The 24,286-nt window shown below is 30.6% G+C and overlaps 2 protein-coding genes across 4 annotated transcripts; both read right to left on the bottom strand.

The window, feature by feature from the left end:
* Positions 1-5,947: 5,947 nt before the first annotated feature.
* LOC120281949 (rho GTPase-activating protein gacII-like) lies at positions 5,948-7,202 on the bottom strand. 2 transcript variants are annotated; one of them, XM_039288643.1, is made up of 2 exons: positions 6,608-7,202; positions 5,948-6,307 (listed from the first exon to the last, which is right to left on the bottom strand). In XM_039288643.1, the coding sequence occupies exons 1-2, from the start codon at positions 7,187-7,189 to the stop codon at positions 6,230-6,232; spliced, it is 660 nt and encodes a 219-aa protein (XP_039144577.1). In that variant the 5' UTR covers positions 7,190-7,202; the 3' UTR covers positions 5,948-6,229. The 2 variants fall into 2 exon arrangements, with proteins under 2 accessions (XP_039144577.1, XP_039144576.1); XM_039288642.1 differs by having other exon boundaries at positions 5,948-7,202.
* A 6,630-nt stretch (positions 7,203-13,832) lies between these two features.
* LOC120281870 (RNA helicase aquarius) lies at positions 13,833-22,685 on the bottom strand. 2 transcript variants are annotated; one of them, XM_039288562.1, is made up of 14 exons: positions 22,177-22,685; positions 22,000-22,092; positions 21,773-21,835; positions 20,580-20,666; positions 20,327-20,479; positions 20,085-20,233; positions 19,186-19,420; positions 18,984-19,094; positions 17,198-18,256; positions 16,827-17,093; positions 16,511-16,696; positions 15,017-16,168; positions 14,527-14,877; positions 13,833-14,422 (listed from the first exon to the last, which is right to left on the bottom strand). In XM_039288562.1, the coding sequence occupies exons 1-14, from the start codon at positions 22,588-22,590 to the stop codon at positions 14,153-14,155; spliced, it is 4,590 nt and encodes a 1,529-aa protein (XP_039144496.1). In that variant the 5' UTR covers positions 22,591-22,685; the 3' UTR covers positions 13,833-14,152. The 2 variants fall into 2 exon arrangements, with proteins under 2 accessions (XP_039144496.1, XP_039144497.1); XM_039288563.1 differs by lacking the exons at positions 21,773-21,835; positions 22,000-22,092; positions 22,177-22,685 and having other exon boundaries at positions 20,377-20,479.
* Positions 22,686-24,286: the final 1,601 nt, after the last annotated feature.

Here is a 24,286-nt window from a genome sequence, read left to right on the forward strand (position 1 = left end):
AGAGAAGCGCGTGGTGATCTCCATCTTTTTTCTTTTTTTAAAAAAAAAAAAATTTAATTTTTAACTTTTAATATTATTTTGGAACTCAAGCATCCATGTTCTTCTTTGATGACGTGGCATCATCGTCTGGTTACGGTCACACCTTTCTTGTTACCTCCTCATATTTTTAAAATTTTAAACTAATAAAAAATATAGAAATTAAAATACTCGTAAATTGGTTTTTTTTTATTCTTTACCTATATAAAAAAAAATTACAGAGTATCAATGTACTCATAACTAAACGGTACTTGACTTATTACAAAAAAATATATGTGAGACAATGAAAAAAATCTCAAGTTCTAGGAAGTCATAATAGTCAGATCGCTGATTGTGGGTCAAAACCCTTTACCCTCAGTGGAGGGTATGCTGGTTGGATGATTAATTCTCAGTCCATGTGCACTTTTATGAAAAAATTACAGAGTTTAAACCATTTAACCCTTAAAATATATATAGGATTATCATATAAAAATCAAAAATAAATAGTTTTATAATTTAAAATTTATAATAAATAAATTTATAAAAGTCAAGTGTTATAATCTTGCCTTCTAGATTTATTTTTTGTAAATTTATTAATTATAATTTTTATTTTTATTTTTTTAAGTTTTATTGTGATGCTCTTCTGCCAATATATTAGATTTTTATTAAAATAATAATTATTTTTTAACAGAAAATAAAACTTTTATTATCTCATATTATTATTTAAATTTATCTGAATTCATTGCATAGAAATGAGGAAAAGTTGAGCTGAGGTGAACGCACCTACTGGGTGAGAATAACAAGGAACAACTGGATGGTCGTCGGGGCGCACTGAGATTTTGATAGTTTTGAATTGAGGTCAAGTAACGCCGTTATTAATTAACGGCGGAAAAAAAATCCAACTTAAAAAAAATTCAATTTCGAAACTTCGTTGGATTAAAAACGGCTCCCTATAAAACTTGCATAATAATTAATTTAGGTATAATCATCATAATAGCCCATATATTTTTCTCCCTTTTCTTTTGGTCCATTTACTCAAAAATACTTATACTAGTTTTTTTACTTTTGAAAATGTGCCCACTTAGTTAGAAATGTTTTCAACTAGTCCCTCTACTTTTAAAAATGTGCCCACTTAACACATTTTTAAAAGTAAAGGGACTAATTTGAAGCGTTTATACGTTTTCAAAAATAAAAGAATTAGTCGGTATTTGAGTAGATGGATCAAAAGAGAGAAAAGTATATGGACCAATTAAAATATTATACCATTAATTTAAGGTATTTTTAAAAAACTGATTTTTTTTAGATGCACCTTAACTTATTGGTACTGAGTCCCTATGCAATACAGGTTAGGGTCCAGTCCAGTACAAACTCCCTCCAATATTTTTTAATGCAAACTTAGATATTTGACACATATCTCATATATTGTTAATTGTCAGAATTTAAACTTAATTAATATTTTTTTTCCACACTAAAATCCAATATCAATATTAAACAAGCTCTTCCGCCAAAAATTATCTATTATGTTTTTCATCTATATTTTTTAAAAATTTTAAAAACTAAATTTTACTATCTTCTATTTGAACCGATTTTGCATCATGTGAAATAATGGTAACAAACTCTATCTTTTCTTTTATCTCTTGTAAATGCAAAATCTTTATCATCGTGTATATATATATATATATTATATGATTTATTTTTTCACAAATATTGAAAAGAAGAATAAAAAGTAGTTAAAATATATTCAAAAATTGATGCACTAATTTAAAATATTTAAGGAGATTTTTGTTTTTAATATATATTGATTTTTACGTTAAAGAAGGCTAAATCATAATTAAATAATAGTGTGAAAATTTTAAATCTTGGGCATTAAAAATATATATGACATATGTTAAATATTTAAGCTTGTATTGGAAGGTATTGTAGGGAGTTTGCATTGGACTAGAGCTGAATCCATGCCAATACATAGCGAGGATGAGTGATATATTTATAAAACCTACTCACCCTCTGTTCTACACTTTGTATTAAAAATGAAAAAAAAAAATAGGGTATATTCACTCATGTAAATATCTCGATTAATGTGATAGAATTCCACCATAAATATAAGGTATGAACCAAAATGAATTTTAAAATTTGAATTATTGTTTGGTTGTAGTTTTTAAAAAGTATAATTCCCTAGAGGTGAAAATATCAAAATGGTCCCTCTATTTTGTGTTTTCTGTCCTTTTAGTCCCTTTAATATAAAATCCATATTTTTTGTCCTTGTATTTGCATATTTCTGTCTTTTGGTCCCTCCAATTGACGGATCTGCCTTTTTAGTCCTTCTAGCTGATGAACTGAAAGGACCAAAAATAATGAAAATGTGTAAATACACAAAAAAAAATGAATTTTACAGCTAAAGGATGAATATGTGCAAATACAATGACTAAAACGATGTACTTTATATTAAAGGAACTAAAAGAGCAGAAAACGCAAAATAGAAGGAACATTTTGATACTTACACCTTCCCTAAACAATTCTTATATATATATATATATATTTCAAACATACCATTTTAATCCTTTTATTTTAAACTGTAACCTTACAGTCCCTCAACAATTTTAATCTAGCCATGCTAATCCCCTTAATCCCTAAACCTTAACCCTAAACCATCAAAAAAAGGATTACATAACTCATTTAAATATAATAGAGGTACTAAAAAGTTGTAATTTAAAGTAAGGGACTAAAAAGTTAAATTTGAAAAAGTAAAAGAATTATTTAGAGAATTATATTTTTTTAAAATATAAAAAAATTATTTAAACTCTTCAACTTTGTCTTTTTTTTTTAATCCATATATTTTTATTCTTTTATTATATGAAAAGTCAAACAACAAAAAAATGGTGCATTGCCTTGCCATTATAATGATTTGTATAATTATTGAGCAAAAATGAATAAATTTGCATAGTTTATAAATAAAAAATGAACATTTTTAATTTACAAGAACAAAAATAAGCAATTATTAAAATATTAAAAATTACAAAATTATTATTTTATGTTAATTTCTCTGTCACTTTATCAATGAATCACAAATAAAGAAAGTTTTTGAAAATAATTAATGATTATGTTGTGACCAAAGAATTGATAAAAAATTTGTTTTATGTAATAATAAGAATAAAATTGAATGAAACAAAGCTACTTTTTTTATGAATGGAACCAAATTCTTTTTTCTTATTTTATTGATTACTATAATGAGCTAATAGTAAGCAAGAGGAAAAGTTACTGTAATTGGTGGTGGGTAAAAAAATAAAATAAAATAAAAAACAAATATAAAGATATTTTTATTCCTTAACCTTAAGTTAAAAAAGAAAAAAAGAAAAAAAAACAAACGTAGTAAAGAAAAATAAGATTCCAAAAGTCCCTTTTTTATATATTTTCAAAACTATTTGAGTTGAGATATAAAAAGAAAATCTAAATTTATATCTTGCTTTGTATAATTTTCTGTACATAAACTTGAAAAATAATAAAATAAATTTTTATTTTTATTTATTTGATAAAATAAACAAACTAAATTAAAAACGTTCACATCTGATAGTTAATACCTCATTACATTATTTAAACCTGTTTTGTAAAAAATATACAAATATTTTATATAAATAATTTGATATTAATAAATTAAGTGATTGTTGGCTCTCATTCTCGAGCAGGGAAGAAATTAAATCATAGTTGATAATTTTATTTTATTTTTTAAATAAAAGCTTAAAAAATTAAATAAATGTTGGGTTTTTTTTTTATATCAACTATCACTATCTATTCATGTTCATCAGTACTGTGAGTAATAATATGAAACTTATATCATAGTTATTTGCTAACCTTGTTAATCATGATTTTATTGTCATTAAAAACTGGGTCACTGACTTAATCTTTACTCAGAACAGTGAAAAAAGCATCTGTACTTTTTAATCAAGCTTTTGATTTTTTAAGTTGATTTCTGCTTTATAAAATCAGGGAGTCTTTGCTCTTTCAAATAACTTACTCAGACTTATATGTAACTGGACTTCACCAACTTAGCTGTTCTTTCTTATTTTTCTGTTGCTTTTCTAATTTTTTTTTTCTTGCTTTTTAAGAGTGCTTCATCTCTAATGAGGGTCTATTGTTAGTTGTTTTATTTGAGATGTATTCTTTTTTATGAGTTTGTTTTCTTTATTTGTACATTTATTTTCAATAAATTAATGGGCTATTTATTTTTTTCCAAAAAAAAAAAAATTCCAATTAGTTTTACATTACATCTATCCATCCCCGCCTTACTTGGCATTACTTGACAAATTAGATAAATAAATTACCTATATATAATATATTAATTAGTACAAGAAGTAGCTTATGCCTAATGTTAAAAGACCGAAAAAACAAATGCATCATCGATGAGACTTTTTAACCAAAATTTCAACATTATCTGCTTTTCAAAGCCATTACTTTTGACTTTATATGAATAAGTTATTCTTTTTATATCAATAAATAAATCATGACTGAAATAAATTAAAATAAAGTAAAATAAAATACCACCGAAAAAAATAAAGGCAGAAGATGTCTCAGATCCTATAGTGATGAAGGAGGACATTACAAAATAATCACTGTAACGGAGAATTAGTATTTTATTTCTCTATAAACTCAAAAATTAAAGTTGAAGGTTTTATCTTCTGATTTATTTATAATTATAAAAAAATTTAAATTATAAGATAAAACAACACATAACAAGATATCAAAGTAAGAAATGTCTTAGATCAAATTATGATGAGAAATGACATTACAATAATAGAATAGATAGACACATAAAAAGTGAGAGATCATCTCTGTAAAAGAGAATTAGTATTTTATTTCTCTATCAACTGCAAGAATAAAAGTTCGATCTCATGATTTATCAATAATTATAAAAAAAATAAAATAAAATTATAAATTAGGAAAAAAATAATTTAGCAATTAGGAAACATTTTGAAGCAAATCAAATTGAGAGAACAGATTGTCTGATATCATAGAGAAACCTTATAATGAAGTTGTAAGACTAGAATTGGATGGGATGGAGTGGGCATGATAAGTTGTTGTGATGTAGTTGGGGACAAACAATGGGACCAAAGTGAGCCCCAACCATGCTTGTTGTTCACATGATTCCATATATTTTGGTCGCATTGTTGTTGTGAAAAGTAGGGCCATGAAGAGAAACATTGGAGGCTTGTCAACAACCCTACACATTTCTTCTCCTTTTTCTTCTTTGTTGAATCGATCCATCCATCTATCGATGTTTTTGATTTCTTTCTTCTTTTTTCTTCCTTTTACACGTGCTAATATTTTCTCTATTTTTCTAATTTTTTCTATTATGCAGTTGTACCAGCTTTAATATCATGTTAAACGCGTTTGATTTAACATAATTTTTTTTAAAAAAATATGTTATATTGAGATTGCTAGTTATGTATTTTAATTTTTACTTGTTTTAAAATGTGATTATTTTTTTATGGGTAGAGAGTCAAATTCATCATAAAACTTTTAATATTCATGTTTTTCTTTGAGAAAAAAAAATTAATAGAGCAATTGAGGAAAAAATAGAATAAAATTTAAAAAGATGTTGAATTTTGAAATATATCATTTAATTGAAAAGAGAAAATTTAAAAAAAATGGTTGATTAACCTTTTAAAAAAAAGAAAATAAAAGTTTAGAGGTGAAAAAATGGACTAAAATTCAAATTTGCTAAGACGAAAGTAAAACCCCCACACACACCATCACAACTCATGAGTGTTTAATCAAAATATACAAACAATCAAATCATAAATCATTCACAATTAATTAATGTTCACAGAGAAATGACCAAATGGAATGAAACTAATTACAAAGATCATAAAAACAAGTATCACCCCAAGTTCATAAATTTTCAAACAAACATCTCCCATCATACAATCTACAGAAAGAAAGAAAGAAAGAAAGAAAGAAAGAAAGAAAATAACTAAACAATTCCCCATGATATCAGCCACCAATCACTCCGGCATAAACATATCTATAAAGTGAACTATTTATAAGATCTTCATAATAACACTAAGCTATAGATATGAGATGTATATATATATATATAGAAAGAAACCTAAGAAAGTGATGTAAATACAAAGCCCCACAGTAGTATTAGAACCAGAGATATATAAAGCTAGTTCATCATCATCATCATCAACATCATCATCTTCTTCTTAATTGTTTTCATTTAATCAGAAGAAAGAACCCAAGAATCTATTCCACTACCACCTCTCTCTTCAGTCTGATGCTCACTTTGGCCACCTTTCTGCCAATCAAAATCCAATGGCCTTGAATTCAACTGAGCAGCTGAAATATTTGCATGCTGCTGGTGATCTTGCATGGATTGGAATGATAGAATAGGGTTTTGTGATTGCATGTTAAGCCCAAGACTAGTGTTTGTCCTAGCAGCAATATTACTATTTGAACATGTTGCAGCAGTTGCACTAGTGTTTGCAATATTACTAGTACTATGAATTGAAGCTAATGAACTAATAACATCAATAGGAGCAGGAGGAGCAGGAGCAGGAGGAGCAGGAGGAGCTAAATGAGAAGAAGAATGAACTACCTTTTGAGCAAATGGCCTTAAAAGATAAGGAGGGACAGAGTGGAGAAGATCAAAACGAGGAGGAGGGAGAGTGCTGTAAGGCATGAAAGAAGCTGTGGGAATTCCGGTGAACTCTTGAACCATTGCACGGAAATTGCTGGTGTCGGTGGTGAGAACAGTCGTCGGTGCACGTCTCGAAGCTCTTGTTCTCTTCTTAGAAATCTTCGGCCGAGACACAGAAGAGATTCCCTGATGCTGTAGAGAAGAAGATGATGATGATATTTGACTACTAGTAGTACTTGTTGTAGCTCTTGAAGAACTTATATTAATAAAGTCCATATGATCATGATGATGGTGTTGATGATTATGATTATGATTATGATCAGGTAAAGGAGTGGGGAAGGAAGAGTCTAAGTAGGTTGGAAAGGCATCAAAGAAGGAAGAAGAAGGAGGAGGTGGAGGAGGAGGGGGAGGAGGAGGAGGTTGAAGACAAGAGTTGAAGAAGTTGGAGAGTGAATTAGGTTTGGAAGAGACATAGTCTTCTTCACAACCACTTGAGGATTGGAGACTTCCACTGTTGCATGAGTGATCCATGGAGAACATATATATATATATATATATATATATATATATATATATAGGTTTTTAAGGTTGGAAGAAGAGGAGTATGAGAAAAGAGCATGGTATATATGAAGAAGGGAGAAGGAGAAGGAGAAGAAGAAGAAGAAGAGAGAAGATAGCTAGAGAAATTAAGGAAGGGGAGAAGAAGAAGAAGAAGAAGAAGAAGAAGAAGAGGGTTGTTGCTTTGTAGGCTCTAAGAGGAAAAGGGTAGGCGGCTTAGGGTCATGTTTCCACTCAAAAGATCCTCACAAAGAGAGAAGAGAAATGGAAGTGGGGTCATTGGGTGGAGATGGGTGGTGGTGGCCAAAGATAGGAAGAGAGGAAAAGGAGAAGGGGATGAAAGGGTCAAAGATTTATTTATTTTATTATTATTATTATTATTTTTTTGAGTAATTTAAGTTAATTAAGTGATTAGTTGATTTGAGGGGGAAGAAATTGGAGGAGGGAAAGAATCTAGAGAGGTAAAGGTGAATAAACTTTTGTTTTTTGAGAGTTGAAGAGTAGGAGTGGAAAGTTAAGTGGGGGTTGAGGATTTAATTTTAATTTTATTTAAAGTTTTAAGGTGATGGAGATTTGTCTAGAAGAAATCAATAATTAATGGTGATCTTTTTTAATAAATTGATTAGTGAAAAAATAAAGGGAAAAGAAAAATTAAAGGGGAAGAAATTAGGAAGAGAGATGTGTATGATTTGAGTTGGAATTTTTGGTTAATATAGATTAATGTTAATTAATTAATTAGGGAAATACGTGTGGAAAAGTAAGAGGAAAATGATTTCTAGAGGTCTTGGTGAAATATTTTCATAAGCTGACTAATTAAAGATTGAAAATTGAGCATATTTAAGATTTGCTTTGACTTAAAAATTATACATGGAGGTAGACTAGTTTTTAGAATTTTAGGTTGTTTATTTGATTAGAAGTTTTTTTTTTTAAATTTCAACTTTATTATATCAAATATGTATTTCTAAATAAAAGCAATATTACAATATGTGATTGCACCTGAATTAAACATTCACAAATTAAGTGTTGTAATTGACATTAGTTATAATTAAAGCATGAATAATTGTCTCTAAAGAACTTCTAAATAAATTTTTGAACTTGTAATTAACAAACTTTAATCTACTAATTATTACAAAAAAAAAGCTTAATTATCCATGTTTTCTTGTGGCTTTTCGGGTTTCATCTCACACACAAAATATTGGTGGGTTTGTTTGGTTGAACAATTTACACCACCCACTTCCAAACCCTAAAAAGCCATTGAACAAGTCTCATTTAATTAATCTCTAAATAATCACATTTGATTTTTTTTTTATAATCACTTGATTAATGGCTTAAATTAAGGGAGCATTATACAGTGCTGTTTCAATAGGTTAGTACTCTCTATGCTCTCTCTAGCAATATGGAAGGTTGGGTTGGTTGAACCATGCACTAAGTTTGGTGTAACAATTAACAACATGACCTACAATAATTTATGGCATACTTACAACTAAAGCAACTGTCCAAGTCCATACTATGGGCTTAACATTGATCATAATAATTGATCTAAACTTAATTTGTACTATTGAATGATCAAATTAAATGGGGCTTTATTAACAATTAAATGTTAATAGTATATCAAAAATCCTAAAAACAGATTTAAAAATAAAATCTCTAATTTAATTTAATAAAAAATAAATTTTTTTAACAAGTATCTATATGGGATATTAACTTAACACACGCAAGGTGAGGACACTGGTGTGTGTCGAAGGATTATTCTACTCCTATGTGTGTCCTTAATATGTGGCTTGTCCATATTTTTTTTTGAATAAATTGTCCATATTTTTTTAAAAAATAATAATATAAAAAATAAAATCTTTCTATTTATGATAAAACATTTTATTTATTGTTTAATTTTATTTAACAATATAAAAAAAATTAAAAGCTTTTCATCTATAATAAAATGCTTCAACGCTCAATTAGCTTTGAAAAAATTAGTTAAGAGGAGATATGGAATTAAGTAAACATTAAATTATAAAAATAACTTTATTATCTTTAATTTAAAAAAAGGCTGAGAAAAGATATTGAATTAATTAAAACATTCAATTGAAAAGTAAAACTTTAATTTATTATATTATAATTATGATGATGATGTTTTGAAAAATTGTAAAATTTTAAAATTATGAGGCCTCTAAAATTGGGAGAATTAAAGCCATTGCTTCAATGGCTCCCCCTTGATCCACCCTTTGGAAAATCTACAAAGATTTTTTTAATTCTTAATATATGTGAGTGGTTATGATTTTAATCAAAAACTTTTGGCCACATTGATACTTAAATTTTTTACTTTCATTTTTTTTTAATTTTATTGTTAACATATCTTACTAAAAACAAAAGACTAAGTGAGACATACCAAACAATTGTTTGACTTATTGGAATTGAGTCTTTTACGTAAAATTCTCATTTTGGATGGATCTCGAGATTGAAATTTACTCAAGGCGAAAGCAAGGTGTTGTTGAGTTTATGAGTGCGCTCCACATTTGTACTGTCATTGACTTAAAACTTAAATAGGATACTTTTTTGCCTAATATCAAAAAAAGAATATGAGAGAAAAATTAGTTTATTTTTAATAATTTTTGTTAAAATAAAATTGAGAGATTGCTAATATTGAATTAATCAAATAGAAATTCATGTCGTATAGAATGTGGCAATAATAGGAAGTGGAAAAAAAAAGGTAAAAATATAGGATTATATATATATATATAGCCATTATCAACATATCAAGTCATGTGCTTGAAAATATGAGAATTTTAAGCTAATAACGTGTCAACATGGGCGGTTGAACATATGGAATTTGTTTTTTTAAATATTGCTCGTTTTAGTTTAGAAATTTCTTAAACAAATTTAAAAAGATTTCGTTGGACATGCTAATCAATACTAATCAATGTAGAAATTTTTGTTACATAAAATGTGAGAATGATAGCAAGCTAAAAAAGTAAACAAAGAGAATTGTAATTATATATATTCTCAATATAGATGGATACTTGCACCAAAACATATAGAGATTTTGAGAAAATAGTAGATAAACAGGTATGCATAAATATATTAAATTTTGCATAATAATTTGTGTTACTTCAAAGTTTAAATTAATACGGTATCATAATTTTAATATTTTTACCACTATTATTAATTTAATTGTGAATTAAAATAAAATATTATTAATTTACAAAGGAGTGAAAGGCGCATAAAATAAAATATATAATAAGTTAGGACGAAGAATTACACAAATATAAGCAAAAATTATGAAGCTTTAGAATTATAAGTTTATGGAGATAATATTTGAAATTCAAATATTGAAACCCTAACCCTAAAATTTGTCAAAGTGTCACACTTGAAGCTTGTTACTATCAAGAAGCAATTGGTTTAGTCAAGTAATGGACTTTGCAATGCCCATCCAAGATCAGGTTTGGGTCCTTGTCCAATAATATGCCTCTTGTTTGACTGCTATTACTTGAGGGTAGGTCAATAATATCAACTCTCTATCATACTAACCAATTGTGGAAATTTTAAATATATATATATTTATATATACATTAAATGGAGTGAGTATTTTGTTTCATTTGGAGATTTTGAAATGCTTTGGAATTAAGTAAGATCAATACTAACTACAAATAATGGGAGAGAAATCCCTTCAAAAGATCAAATTTGATTTATTTCTCTATTATAAATAAATAAATAAATCACTACGACAGTACTAAAAGAACATAGCACTAGTGGGAAAAGTATTATAAGGACCCATCTTAAAATATTATAAATTATTAACTAAATTTTGATTATTTTGAGATTTAATTTAGTTGAAAATAACATAAAAATCCCTCTAAATTTCACTTATTCATAGATTTTTAGCTAAATTTGGGTATTCTAAAAAAATCCATCATTTTTCCGACATATTACTTTTTAGTACTTCTGTCATAAATGTAACAGATGTTGACCAAAATACCCCTCAGTTTTTTAAACGGAAACACATTATTAAACGGAAACACATTATTAAACGGAAAGGTAAGATATTAAACATAAATGAAAAGGTAATATATTAAGTAAAAACTTATGTAGTTACATATAAACATGCAATGTTAAACAAATAATATATTTCTTAAGCGGGAAATACATGTTGTAAAATAGAATAAACTGACGTAGTGAGCTACAATGATTGAAAAAAATAAACTGAAAAAAAAAACTATCTGAAAAATTTAAATATCAGAGGGTTTGTTTGAAAAATTTTGAAACTTTCATAGACCTATAATTTACTTTCCCAAAAAAATATCTATCTCTATTTATGTTATGTTTCATTTATTTTACTTTCAAAGCTCATAAACCTTCTAATAATATATATATATATATATATATATATATATAATTATTGGGATATTTATGTCATTTCCTTAATTTGTAGCTTATTATATATTTCTTTAATTTATTTTTGAACTAAGTGCTTTCCTAACATGGACTAGTTGAGCAATTTGTTTTGGATAAGTTTTAGGGGTTTTCATACGGAAAAAAAATATCTTATCTGATTCAGATCTCTAGAAGCACTTACCTGATACGTATCAACTGAAAAATTGCTGACACTTTTACCAAACATTAAAAAAAATAATTCCACAAGTACTAAGTTTATAAAATAATGGTTATTTTTTAAAATAGAAAAATAGATAAAAACACTGATCTTATTGTGTTTTATATATTTCATGGTTGGACATTCACGTCGAATATTTAAAGTCTTTGCACGCGTTTATCTTCATTATTTTCTAGAGGTTCAAGAACAATTCATTGTTAGACCTTTCTCTTTTGAATTCTAATATTAGACTACTCAATTATGGAGAGTATTAATATTAATTGTTTGCAACTTCAGGGGCCATTAGTGATATTAACAAATAGTTGGCTCAGTAAATCGCCTCTTGGTCTATTAAATCTAGAGATGATAATGGGTAAGGTGTGTCCAAATCCTTACTCGTACCCGTAACCCTTACCCGTACCCGTATCTTAAAGATAAAAAAATCCATACCCTTAACCGTACCCACAAATTACCCGCTTACCCATTATTCAAATTACTGAATTAAATTTAAATACTAATAATAATAAAAAAATTCATAATCCATTGTAATACTATGTTTAAACATATGTCCATAAATTCAAAATTACATAGAAAATAATAAAAATTATATATATATATGTATATATATTAATGAGTTTTTAAGTTTAAGAAATTGGTATGAGCATACCCTTATTCGACCCTATCCGCTAAAAAAATAATGGGTAATACCCTTACCCGTACCTGTATCCGGTCAAAAAAGATCTCATTGATCGAGTACAAATTATCATCTCTAATTAGATCCCATGATCCTCTGTTTTGTGGGTTGTCCCCTATTTAATTGGTGATTAGAGATCAAATCCCCGCACGTTGTATAATTTAAAAAACTACACATGTTTTTGACAAATTCCATGTGGACTGAAATTCTCATTGCGAGGTGGTTATGTGGAACTCTTTTACTTGTTTATTTTCATAAAATAATAATAATAATAATAATAATAATAATAAATCGGCTTGAATGTGAATCAAGAAAGGGCCACGAACTTTAGCAGAAAAGACGGAAAGGTGGATGCACAAATTCTAACCAAGTTGCCCTTTGGAAGCTTTATATATATATATATATATATATCCATAAAAAATCATATTTGTGGATACTCTTGGAAAAACATAAATGCTTGTATTCTCACGTGATCAAACCATAGTTATTCAGACCTGACTCGAGCATTGATCCAATCAAAGCTATGAAATCTCGGGTCAATTTGTTCAATCGTTGGATCTTTCTGATCAATGCTGGATTAATATAAATATTTTTTTTTTTGAAATAATAATATAAATATTTTAAAATATTATTTTTTAAAATTATAAATTATTTTTAATTATATAATGATGATATATAATAATATACATGAATTATTAGTTATAAAATTACTAATTTGATGGAAAAAAATTTAAAAAAACTCAAATTTGACAAAATTACAAATATACCTTTCAACTTATTAGAAAAAAAAAAAAATTGAAAAAACCATTTAAAAAACCATTGATTGACTAGGTTATAGAAACTCGGCATATTCACCAAGTTTAACCAAATCAAAACTGATCAAACAGAGTAAAAAAGGATTGATTGTATAAACAGTATAATTAGATATCCGGACTGATTTAAACACCGTATCCGAACTGATTTAAACACCGCATCAACCAATTTGACTGTCGGGCTAATTCAGGTTTAATAACTATGGATCAAAGTCACCTGAAAATTCTGGTGATTTTTGGGCAACCAGAATAGATTTTTTTAAATGAGAAATAAGCATCCAAATTAGTAAAGGCTACACATAAACAAACAAGCATGCATACATACCTATATATTATATATATATATATATAATATAATAGATTTTTTTAAAAGAAAAATACTTATCCAGATTAGTAAAAACTACACAACAAACAAGCATACATCCATACCTATGTAAATAAATATAAATATATATAAATTTTAAAAATCAAGCGACGTTAACCATCACAAACAAACATATATAAAACATTATACATATAAACCTCCAACTAATGAACTTGTGTAAAAACAAAACACCTCTTCATTGATGTCTTCACCTAATTAAAAAAAGCTTAATTGTTAGTTTAACCATTGTCAAAAGACCTTTGTACAGGTTGCCAATAGAAAAAACATACTGAAAAAGCAGTAGAATCATAATATAGCACGGAAAGGAGCTGATGCATAATAATAGCAAACAGGAAAATGGAAATACATATACTGGAATTTACACCATCCACATGCTATTACTCTTCTTCTGGACAAGAAGGACCTTCTAAATGGTGTACAGTTTCAAGAAGCCAGCCCAACAGACCTGTCTGGTGATGAAGATTCATTGTCTTCATTCCTCCATCTTATTTTCATCACTATCTATGTTTTTGGCCGGAGTATTCCCTGTATCACCGTCTTCGGTAATAGCATTCCCAGAGTCATTGTTTTCAGCCAGAGCATTCCCGGTATCACCATTTTCAGATGTAGTGTTCTCACCATTTGCAAAGGGCATATCAGCATCCTCCTCGGTGTGGTGACGCTGGGATGGTGACATTTTGGGGTTTTCAGTCTGGGGATCTTGCTCTGAGAATTCGGCATAGTAATGGCTAATGGCTTGGGCCTGATAAGATAACAAATGGGTATTATGACATGTGCAAGTCCTTTGGATAGTTTAGTGCAGTTGTGAGGACTTTCTTAATAAACTCAAGAGTCAAAAAGCAGTACCCGATAGAGTTGGTGCATTTTGAAGACAACAAGGTTTTCCATATCCTGGATGCCTTCTACAAAATGCACTCTTCCTGTTTCTCCAACAGGACGATCTGTAAATGGAGTTGTTTCATCTAAATTTAAACCAAGACGATCTGGCCTCTGAAGCAGAAGTTGAAATGTGGGTTGCAACTCATAGCACTGTTCAAAGAGTGAGCGATGGCAAAAGATATACAGACCCAATCGGGCTCGAGACATAGCAACAACCAATCTTCTAACATCACGAAGATGCCCAACAAATCGAGTTCGGACAAGGGACAGCAGAATGAAATCGTTTTGTTGACCTTGAAATTTGTCAACGGTTGTTATCTGATGAGGAAGAATGGTTCAAAAAGTCAAAGAAGATTTGGTGAAAACAAAAAATCAAATTGAAAAACAATAACGTTAGAAGAAAAATAATTGCACTTAGCAGCAAGACCATAACTTCAGTATTATCTAAAATACTTGCCTTACTAGGTGGGCTGATTCCACATGAGGTGCATCGTCTATTGACAACATCACGAATCAGAAGCTTCTGGCCATTGTAGGTGGTCAATATGGAAATTTTACTCGCTGGGTACCCGAGTAACTGCATATATATGTAAACACTAACGATATATTCAGCCTCACCTTCATTCTGATAGAACCAAGGAGAAGGAGCAGTTTCACCCTTCCCATGGTAATCAGGAATATCTATCAGCTGATATTCATAAGAAAATCCAGAATTAGCTTTATGAAAGACATCTTGCTCACGAACATAAGGTAAGTCACCAAGGTCTCTGTATCTCCAGTTGTACAGTTTGGCTATATCTGGCCGAGCTCTACCTTGGGCATTCAGCTCAATATAAGGAATACCAAGACGAACAAACCTGGTGAACAAACTTTGATCCATATGACTATACTTCTGAAAAGCCATGTTTTTCACAACCGGAGGCAACTGATGATGATCACCAATCAATATGCAGCGTTTGAGACGAGCATGACCATCTTCCTGCCTTTGAAGTAACATTGGTATGAATGTCTCTATCTCCAATATCTGTGCACTTTCTTCCATCAGCAAGTTGTCATACTTGAACCCTAACTGGAGGAAATCCTTCCTCTTCAATGCTGCATGAGTACAGGTCATAGCCACAATTTTGGCTTGTTTAGTCATCAGATAATTTGCTCGATCAGCTGTGGACTTCAGCAATTCAAATGCTCTGCATTCTTCCAGCTCTTGGAACACTGTCGAGAGATGGCAGAAACAACCCTTTGCAGCACGCATGTCTTTCTCAAAGGACTGACCAGTAAAAACAGGCTGAGGTGTGTTTGAAAAGAACTCCTTAAATGGAAATCGGTCTTTGATAAAAGTTGGTCGATCTTGATTCTCTTCACAAGCAGCTAAAAATTGCTCCCAGCGAGAATACACATGTAGCAACCAAAAGTAACTTGCTGTTTCACAAGTATAGCCCACGTCTTCTGGCAAATTAAGAGATCTTGCGAGCCTTTCAACTTCACTGAGAAGTTCTAATCGCCGAACAAGCATAGCATTTACACGACCTTGACGGCTAAAATCAAGATCTGTTGCCAGCTCTTGTTCACCTTGACCCAACCGAAGAAGGTACCTAGCGGGAACATCTCTCTGACACCAGCACAAGACAAAAGAAAGAAAAAAAATTAGAAAAAAACATAGCATATTGAAGGATGGCAGGTTAGTTCACACAGCAGGTATCCCATGACCAGCAGTTTTACCCATAAATATCTCATAGTCCTTCTAGATCACCGAATCAAGCATAACCAACCAGTTTTGTTCTTAGACTCACTTATTCATGTCAAAGCCATACTACTTAATTCAAACAATTTCATAAAAGGAAATGAGTTTGACAGAAGTTTTTTTTTTTTACCATTGAAAATAATCAATTATATTTGTAAGCATCAATATAGCATAATAGCACAGTATTTCAGATTGAAATAGTTTATTTACCTGCATTATTTTCTCAAACAGGTCATTTAGGGCTTGATTGGAATGAGTAATGATTAGTGTCCGCTGCGAAGGGCAATTATGATAAAGCACATTCAAAATTTGTACAGCTGTATCAGTTTTTCCAGTTCCAGGAGGACCAACGACCATTGTCAGCCCAGGCTGAATACCTGAAATGATTGCTTCAATCTGCAAAACAAAATTATTCTATTCAGAAGAGCATTCCCAAGATATATTGTAAAGGCATTTGCATTCACTGGAATTGAAGGAAAATATCATACGACATTTAATTGAAACGTAACCAACAGCCGTCAAATACCTGTGTCGGTGTGAATCTTACAGAGTTTTGTTTAGGTTGATCTTGAGGGTATGGCCCAGGGTCAGCAGGTATATATGGCTCAACAATAAGTTTCTCCTTTTCAGCACCTTGGGTGGCCATATCATCACCACCCAATGTAGCTGAGTTACTTGATTTTTTATTGCCTGGGAGAGCATGGACACTTCCCTTCAATGTCTTGGGAAGTCTTATGCGAAAAGGAGGATTTGGAGATGGTTCCTCTTTACCTTCTGGGTTGAGGAAGCAAACCTGTCAATGGTTGAGTTTAAAATGTTACCATGTTAATGCAGCACTTTTAAAAATTATAGCAAGCCATTAAAGTGGATCTATGTTAGTTTGCAAAAGCGCTTTACCTGGAAATCTGGAAAACTCTCTCGCAAATGGGCTGCATCAAGAAACGTGTCCTTGAAATCAACAACTTCAAGAAGATCAGGCATGTTGGTCCATTGTGCAGCAGAAGGATTTCCATAACCCAATAATATATTGTGCAGCCACTCAGGAACTGTAAAAGCTTCATTCATAAGATCTCGTATAGATTCTAAAATTGCTTTAAAATTATTTTCTTTCGGTTTCCTTCTCATTAATATGTTGAATGTTCCATATACATCTTCTGCACCCCTTTCAGCTCTATTAGTTGTGTCCATGTAATATTGCGCTGTATCAAGAGCAACAGTAACCGTACGAAGTTCACCTTTAGGTGGCTTCCACTCATCCCTTTTGATGCGACCTGTGAAATCATTCATAAGCACTCCCTCTTCATCATGAATTTCAATTACTTCGCACCCCCTGACAAATTGAAGACCAAGTCTCTCTGGCACAGTTGACCTGGCAGCTTCTTCGGCGCTAAGAGGTTCAAAAGAAGGACGAATCGATAATAAAAATAAAACATCATGCTCTTTAAGTGCGTTCCATTCTGATCTTATATGCGCCTTATAGCTAGCAATGCTGAAAGTAACTTCTGCAGTTGCAGAGGAGGGCTTTACTTCTCCGACATTTGGTTGTTTCACTTGGGTAATTTTGAAGTCCTTTATTGGAACAGCCATTCTCGACCAACCTCTGAAAGCAGTTTCCCCTTCACTATTAATATAAGATAGAAGGTGTGGAACAGCTTCCTGGATATCTTCACGAATCTCATAAGTTGATTCCAGACGAAAAAGATTAAAGTTTCTCAATAGATAATCATGAAGCGTCAAAAACTGCAGGTTAAGCTTTGGGAGGGCAAGGCATCCTTCTCCAGAGTAATTGATGCTTGGGACAACACTTTCATCCCACATTATCTGCTCATTTGGGTATAGAGGAAGAGCATTTATAGCCTCCTTTTGGGACTGGCGTTTCTCAAAGAAATAAACCAAAATTTCAATAAGGAAGTCAACTCTATCAGCACATGGATCTCCACCCGATACCAATTTAAGCTGTGTGAAGTAGAAGAGTTAACACTCCACAGAAAGATAGTAATTGCACAAACAGGAAGTAAGAAAATAAGCTTCCAACATTACCATCTAGATCTAATCCAAGAGATGCCACAGATACATGAGACGCTCCTACATCTATCATGCAGATTATACTACTAAATTGTGAAGGACAAGCAAAATTTAAGATGAAAAAGAAAATCAAACATGAAGGCCAATTAGAAATAAATATATGTTGGCAGATAATAATGAAGTAATAATAATCCATCATGTCATACGTCTCCTAGTATACATAAATATCTCATATTTTATCTCTTTCTTACAACTAACTCTCAAAACCTTACAAAGCTCTGGTAATAATATGATACACCGTGAGAAATTCATTATTATCCAGGAGCTGTTTAGGGTCAACCTAACATGCATGATTTAAATTTGACAAATCTACTTGAGATTACTCAAAATATGCTAAACATAATTTTTTTTACTTACATATTAAAATTGTTAGACATGATGTTCACTAGCAGTTCAACAAAATAGAACTTCTAAAGTATCACCCATTTGGTGCAAAGATGCTCCAACAAACCCCACAGTCAGAAACTTTGGATCACAGCATAGAATGAGATGCTCAAGACATGGCACACTGAGATATATAACCTCAAATTGTGCTCTTAATACTTATGGGAAATGACAATAACCTTAAAAAAAATGGTAATAAAATTCAAGTGCCAACCTTATCGCAGACCAAATCTTTCAGTTCCTCGGCAGACAATATAGATAGTTTCTTTGAAAGATCAGCACGGTTATGAATGGCACCAATGTTACATAATGCAAGGTCCATCAACTAAAAAAAAAACAGGGTAGATACTATACGTTAGCACAATTAACAAGATATAGAAATATGAACAGATTGCAAAAAATATTTGTATATGAACCTTAGGTATTTTCTTAAAAGCTAATAGTTGAAATGCTTGCAAACGAGAATAGTGAGCTAGCAGCACATCATGATCACTAAGCTGTGTTCCATCATGATCATCAATCTCAAAACCTTCATAAAACTGTAGCAAGTCTACCAACTGCGCAAAAAGTCTCCCCTTCTCATGAGTATATAGGGCACTTAGATGGCATTTAGAAACCACAGCAACATCAGCGACAAGAGGCTTCAAAAATCTGCATACAAAAGAAGTTAGATAGAGCACATAATAATCAACAAGTAGTAGTCGTTGATATAATTATCATTGAAGCTTCTTATTTATGAATGCATGTGAAAATTACACCACAGCACTTACGCACTTGACAGAATGTCAAGAAAATACACAAGTTGGTTAATCTTCTAACAAAGTTAACTCAAAAATAAAGTGGTTCTCTAACAGATACTATATAACTAGAATACAGTATTCTGCATGGATACATGGGTAAGAGAAGAAGATGAGCATATTGACAAGAGAGTTCATATAGTTGTTCAAGCCAAAAACATGCAAAAAATCCTGTTTTAAAAAGCTATGCAAGGATATAACAGACAGAAGATAATATAAAATTTGCAAGTCCCCATGCAACAAAATTTACCACATCTAAAAACACCTTGGAAAGCTAACAAACCAAGCAGAAACTTATATTTGAAGGAAAAAAATATCAAATACAGATTAAGAACAAGCTTCTTTTATCATGAACTACGTCACACCAGCTGACTTTTTTTATGCCATAAAATCAGTAACAAAATGGCAACTTAGATCCTTCCAATCTAATGGTGATAAGGCTACTCCATCATCCAACAGGTACAGACAAGCCTAATAAAAGTTCAGAAATAAATCACTGTAGAGTAAATAAGAGCTACCTTCTCGTAGGCAATTGACTCAGTAGATCAATCAGAAATTCTGTGAACCTTTCACAGTATAACACACAAGCATCATCCATTTGTTCACCAATACTTGCCGCCCCAGGACTATCATCAGGCCTGGGTTGAATGATTTCAGAGTCGAGTATCTGGAAAAAGTATTCAAGGGTATACTAAGCAAAAATTCATGTAAGCATGATTACAAGATAGAAGAATTGCTTTCAATATGATACAAAAGAAACCTTCAAAAATTCTTCAATTAAATTTCGTAGAAATGTGACTTCAAGCATACTTGATGGCTCAAAAGTATGTCCTCCTTTTTTAGCATACTTGTTTTCTTTCTTGATCATCTTCTTCCACTTCAAGATTAAATGAGGATTGAGACAGAATTCCATCTGATGAAGATGAAAGAAGTTCACAATATCAATCTTCCTATGTCATCAAATAATCAAATATCCTAGAAAACAATCAAAGGTAAAGGAATTAAAGTATCACCTGAAGTCGACCAGGTGATAGACAGTGCCATAGCTGCAGACTTACTAACTTCAAAACAGTTCCACTAACAATCTCATCCTCCAAACTCTGTCATAAGGTGTATGCAAAAGCAGGCTCAATGCAAGTTAGCAATATGAGTGCCAAGCTATAAAAGGTTGCTAGAGACATCTATGAATATACAATTACAACCTCTAAATAACAATGCCAATGCTTTATAAAAAGAGCATATGTATTCTAGAACTGCTAATGCCTGTTCATTGCACTGCCCATTAGGACACTTCAAAGCAAGTTAGCAACATGAGTGCCAAACTACAAAATGTTTCTAAAGGCATCTATGAATATATAATTACAACCTTTAAAGAACAAGGTAATTGTTTTATATAACAAGCATAAGTACTCTAGAACTAGTAGAAGATAATGTGTGTTCATTGCATTGCCCATTAGGACACTTACAGATACTATCTAATAAAAAAGGTTTTGATCCTAAAACATTTAATGAAAATTCTCGCACAAAAAAAAAGCCTTCTAAATATTCGGGATGATAGAAAAGCTCAGAATCTAAATCAACTGTGTAATTCTCAACTCTTCCCATTTGCATGAAGATAAAAAAAAATTTGGATGAAGAAACCTTATCTCAGACAAAGAAATAACAGCCACTGCCAGAGAAATATAAAGGTAAGTAGAAGAACACACACAACATTCACTGGTTCAGATACTAAGAACAAAACTGAGAATGAATATTAAAAACAATGCAAACTACATTAGCATTGCAAGAATTATTGCATCAGTTAAGACCTCATAAGTATAATTGCAGTTGCCTATTAACAACTAAATACAGCAAAATGAACAGCAGCAACATTACTTATGTTGGGTTTGGCAAGAGTTATTTGGAAGTACAGGACTTAATTCTTCAAAATTGGAAAAGGTTTAAATATCAATCATAATAGTTTAACCTCATAACCACCAGAAATTTAAAAAAGAAATAATCAACAAGTAGATATGCTAACGACAAGTAAAAAACACTGCATGCGTTGATTTGAGAAAATTTTCATGATATTAATCATGAAAAGTGTAGCTAGCACAAATGTCAGAGAAACTCATTTAAAAAAAGAAAAAGAAAAAAAAAAATACTCACCACCACAATATAAACAAAGTATCACAGAAAAGATAAAGCGTTGGAGGATAAAACAAACCTGGAAAGCATGAATCATGAATAACAAGTAATTTGTCTTTTCAGCAATACTTAGATCTCTCCCCTGCAAATACATAATTATAAAATATCTAACATTAATATATCCAACTCTTGATATCTGTTGACACATGCTTCTTAAATTCAAGCCAGACACCCTTCATGAACACAAATCTGACACTAAGCTCGGCATTTGTAATTTAATTATAAACAATAATATATTGATCTAACCTCTTCTTTCAGTCGGAGGACGCTCCCCAAGAATCCTCTGAACGCATCCTTCCGATCATGGAAACAAATCCATGCAGCCACATTCTCCCGAAACTTCAAAAACAAAGTAAACACTAAAAAAATCAAACAATTTACCATTATTATCTTAAAAAATTCAAGCTTTTACACTGTGCAAACCTTCTCATTAACCATGAGTATCATCGACATCACATGCTCCAAAGTGGCCGTTTCCGGATTGAAATTAGGCCACAAATAGTTCTCCAAATACTGGCTTACTTCCAAAATCATAACCCTATGAAGAGGCACAGTCTTGCGAGCTCCGGATACTAAAAGTTCAGTGTCGTATATCTCTTTCACGAGGCTAGGGTCGAAGGGACGAGCAGGGGGCTCAGCACCAGCGGCGCGGGACCAGTTGGAGGCGGCGATCTTAGTAAGCCTATCGCGCTGGATCTCGAGAAGAGTGATGGAACCAGAAAGGGATGCTCCCTGCGGTGCCGCAGCCGCGGGAGCCGCCGGGGGGTTGTCAATATGGTACTCAGCGACGCGGTGGCGCCGGAAGTCGTAGGGGCCGGTTCCATAAACCTTTGGCATTGGATCGAATGCGAGGGTTTGCGAATGTTTTGGAGGGAGGGCTTAGTTTCTCCTTCTAGGGTTTCATGGCGGTTTGAAAAAGAGATTTCTTGAACCTCCTCTCCTCGCACTTTGTTCGGCTTTTTTTAATATATAAATGTGTAAAAATTATATATATATATATATATATATATATATATATAGGAGATGATCTCCGGTTTTTATTTTAAATATTACAAAAATTTTTTACTAAATTACACATATTTGAGATTATTTATCAAAAATATTGAGTTGGTGGAAAATGGTAAAAATTTTTCCCCGATTTTTAGACTTTTTTTATTTTTTTATTTTTATTTTTAAAATAAAGAAAACGGGAGAGTTTCTCCCGTTTTCATTTTTTTAAATTAAAAAAATTATGAAAAAGGAGAAACTCCCGTTTTCAAATTTTTAAATTTTTTTAATAAATAAAAATGAAAATAGGAGAGTAACTCCCATTTTCTTTTTTTTTTTTAAAAGGTTCAAACGATCATGCTCTCCTTGTCCTTGGTTGATGTTTCACCAATGCTTTTTAAATATTCTTCATTCATTAGCCAATAGCATTGTTGTTTCACCAATGCTGTTTCACTAATGCTTTTATTAAAAAGCAAAAAACAAAAACACCGAGTAATAGGCTAATAGCAACTTTAGTAACGAATATAAATTTACCCGTTGAATTATTTTATTATTATTTTTTCTTATATAATACCCAATTCCCACTTCATGCTATCTCCCCCTCCATTCTCATTTTGTAATATTTTAATCTTATTTCAAGTTCTAATTGTGCGGGTGTTTTTCTACTTACGCGTGTCACGAGATTTCATTGATAAGTCGATGGCGTTCTTAAGATTACAGAGTGATCGCATTTCATTTATTTTGTCGAGAAAATGTAATATTTTTTTGTATACTTAGATAACTTTGAAATTAATTATTTATTAAAAATTATATTAAGACATTAGTTTCACCTAATAATTTTTTATGTCATAATTATTAATCATATTAATAATTATCTTATTAGCTGCCGAAGCATGTTTAATTAGATAACACACTATATTTTTAGGATTTTTTTATTAATATTTGTATTATGTCATAATTAATTATTGTATTAATAATTGTTAACCTCGAAGCATGTTTACTTAGATAACCTAGTATATTATTTGGTTATTTTTTATTAATAATTGTATTAAGTCATTATTTTATATTAAAAATTGTATTATATCATAATTATTAATCGTATTAATAATTATCATGTTTAATTAGATAACCACTATATTTTTAGGGTAATTTTTTTATTATTAATAATCGTATTATGTCATTAGGTTTTATGAATAATTTTATTATGTCATAATTAATTATTGTATTAATAATTGTTATATTAACCTCGAAGAATGTTTATTTAGATAACTTAGTATATTATTCGGTTATTTTTTATCAATAATTGTATTAAGTCGTTATTTTATATTAATAATTATATTATGTCATAAATATTAATCGTATTAATAATTATCTTATTAGCTCCCCAATCATGTTTAATTAGATAACCTACTACATTTTTAGGTAATTTTGTTTATTATTAATAATTGTATTATGTCATTAGGTTTTATGAATAATTTTATTATGTCATAATTAATTATTTTATTAATAATTGTCATATTAACCTTGAAGCATGTTTATTTAGATA

This window comes from Dioscorea cayenensis, chromosome 18, assembly GCF_009730915.1.
Source record: "Dioscorea cayenensis subsp. rotundata cultivar TDr96_F1 chromosome 18, TDr96_F1_v2_PseudoChromosome.rev07_lg8_w22 25.fasta, whole genome shotgun sequence".
NCBI classification, from domain to species: Eukaryota; Viridiplantae; Streptophyta; class Magnoliopsida; order Dioscoreales; family Dioscoreaceae; genus Dioscorea; species Dioscorea cayenensis.

What these genes read in the sequence shown, in the direction of transcription:
- LOC120281949 (XM_039288642.1), bottom strand. Translation starts at nt 7,189, where the DNA reads ATGTTCTCCATGGATCACTCATGCAACAGTGGAAGTCTCCAATCCTCA.
- LOC120281870 (XM_039288562.1), bottom strand. Translation starts at nt 22,590, where the DNA reads ATGCCAAAGGTTTATGGAACCGGCCCCTACGACTTCCGGCGCCACCGC. An exon ending in TATCACCTGGTCGACTTCAG is followed by an intron (nt 20,480 to 20,579) that starts GTGATACTTTAA and finishes CATCTTCATCAG; the next exon opens with ATGGAATTCTGTCTCAATCC. An exon ending in GAATCAGCCCACCTAGTAAG is followed by an intron (nt 14,878 to 15,016) that starts GCAAGTATTTTA and finishes CTTCCTCATCAG; the next exon opens with ATAACAACCGTTGACAAATT.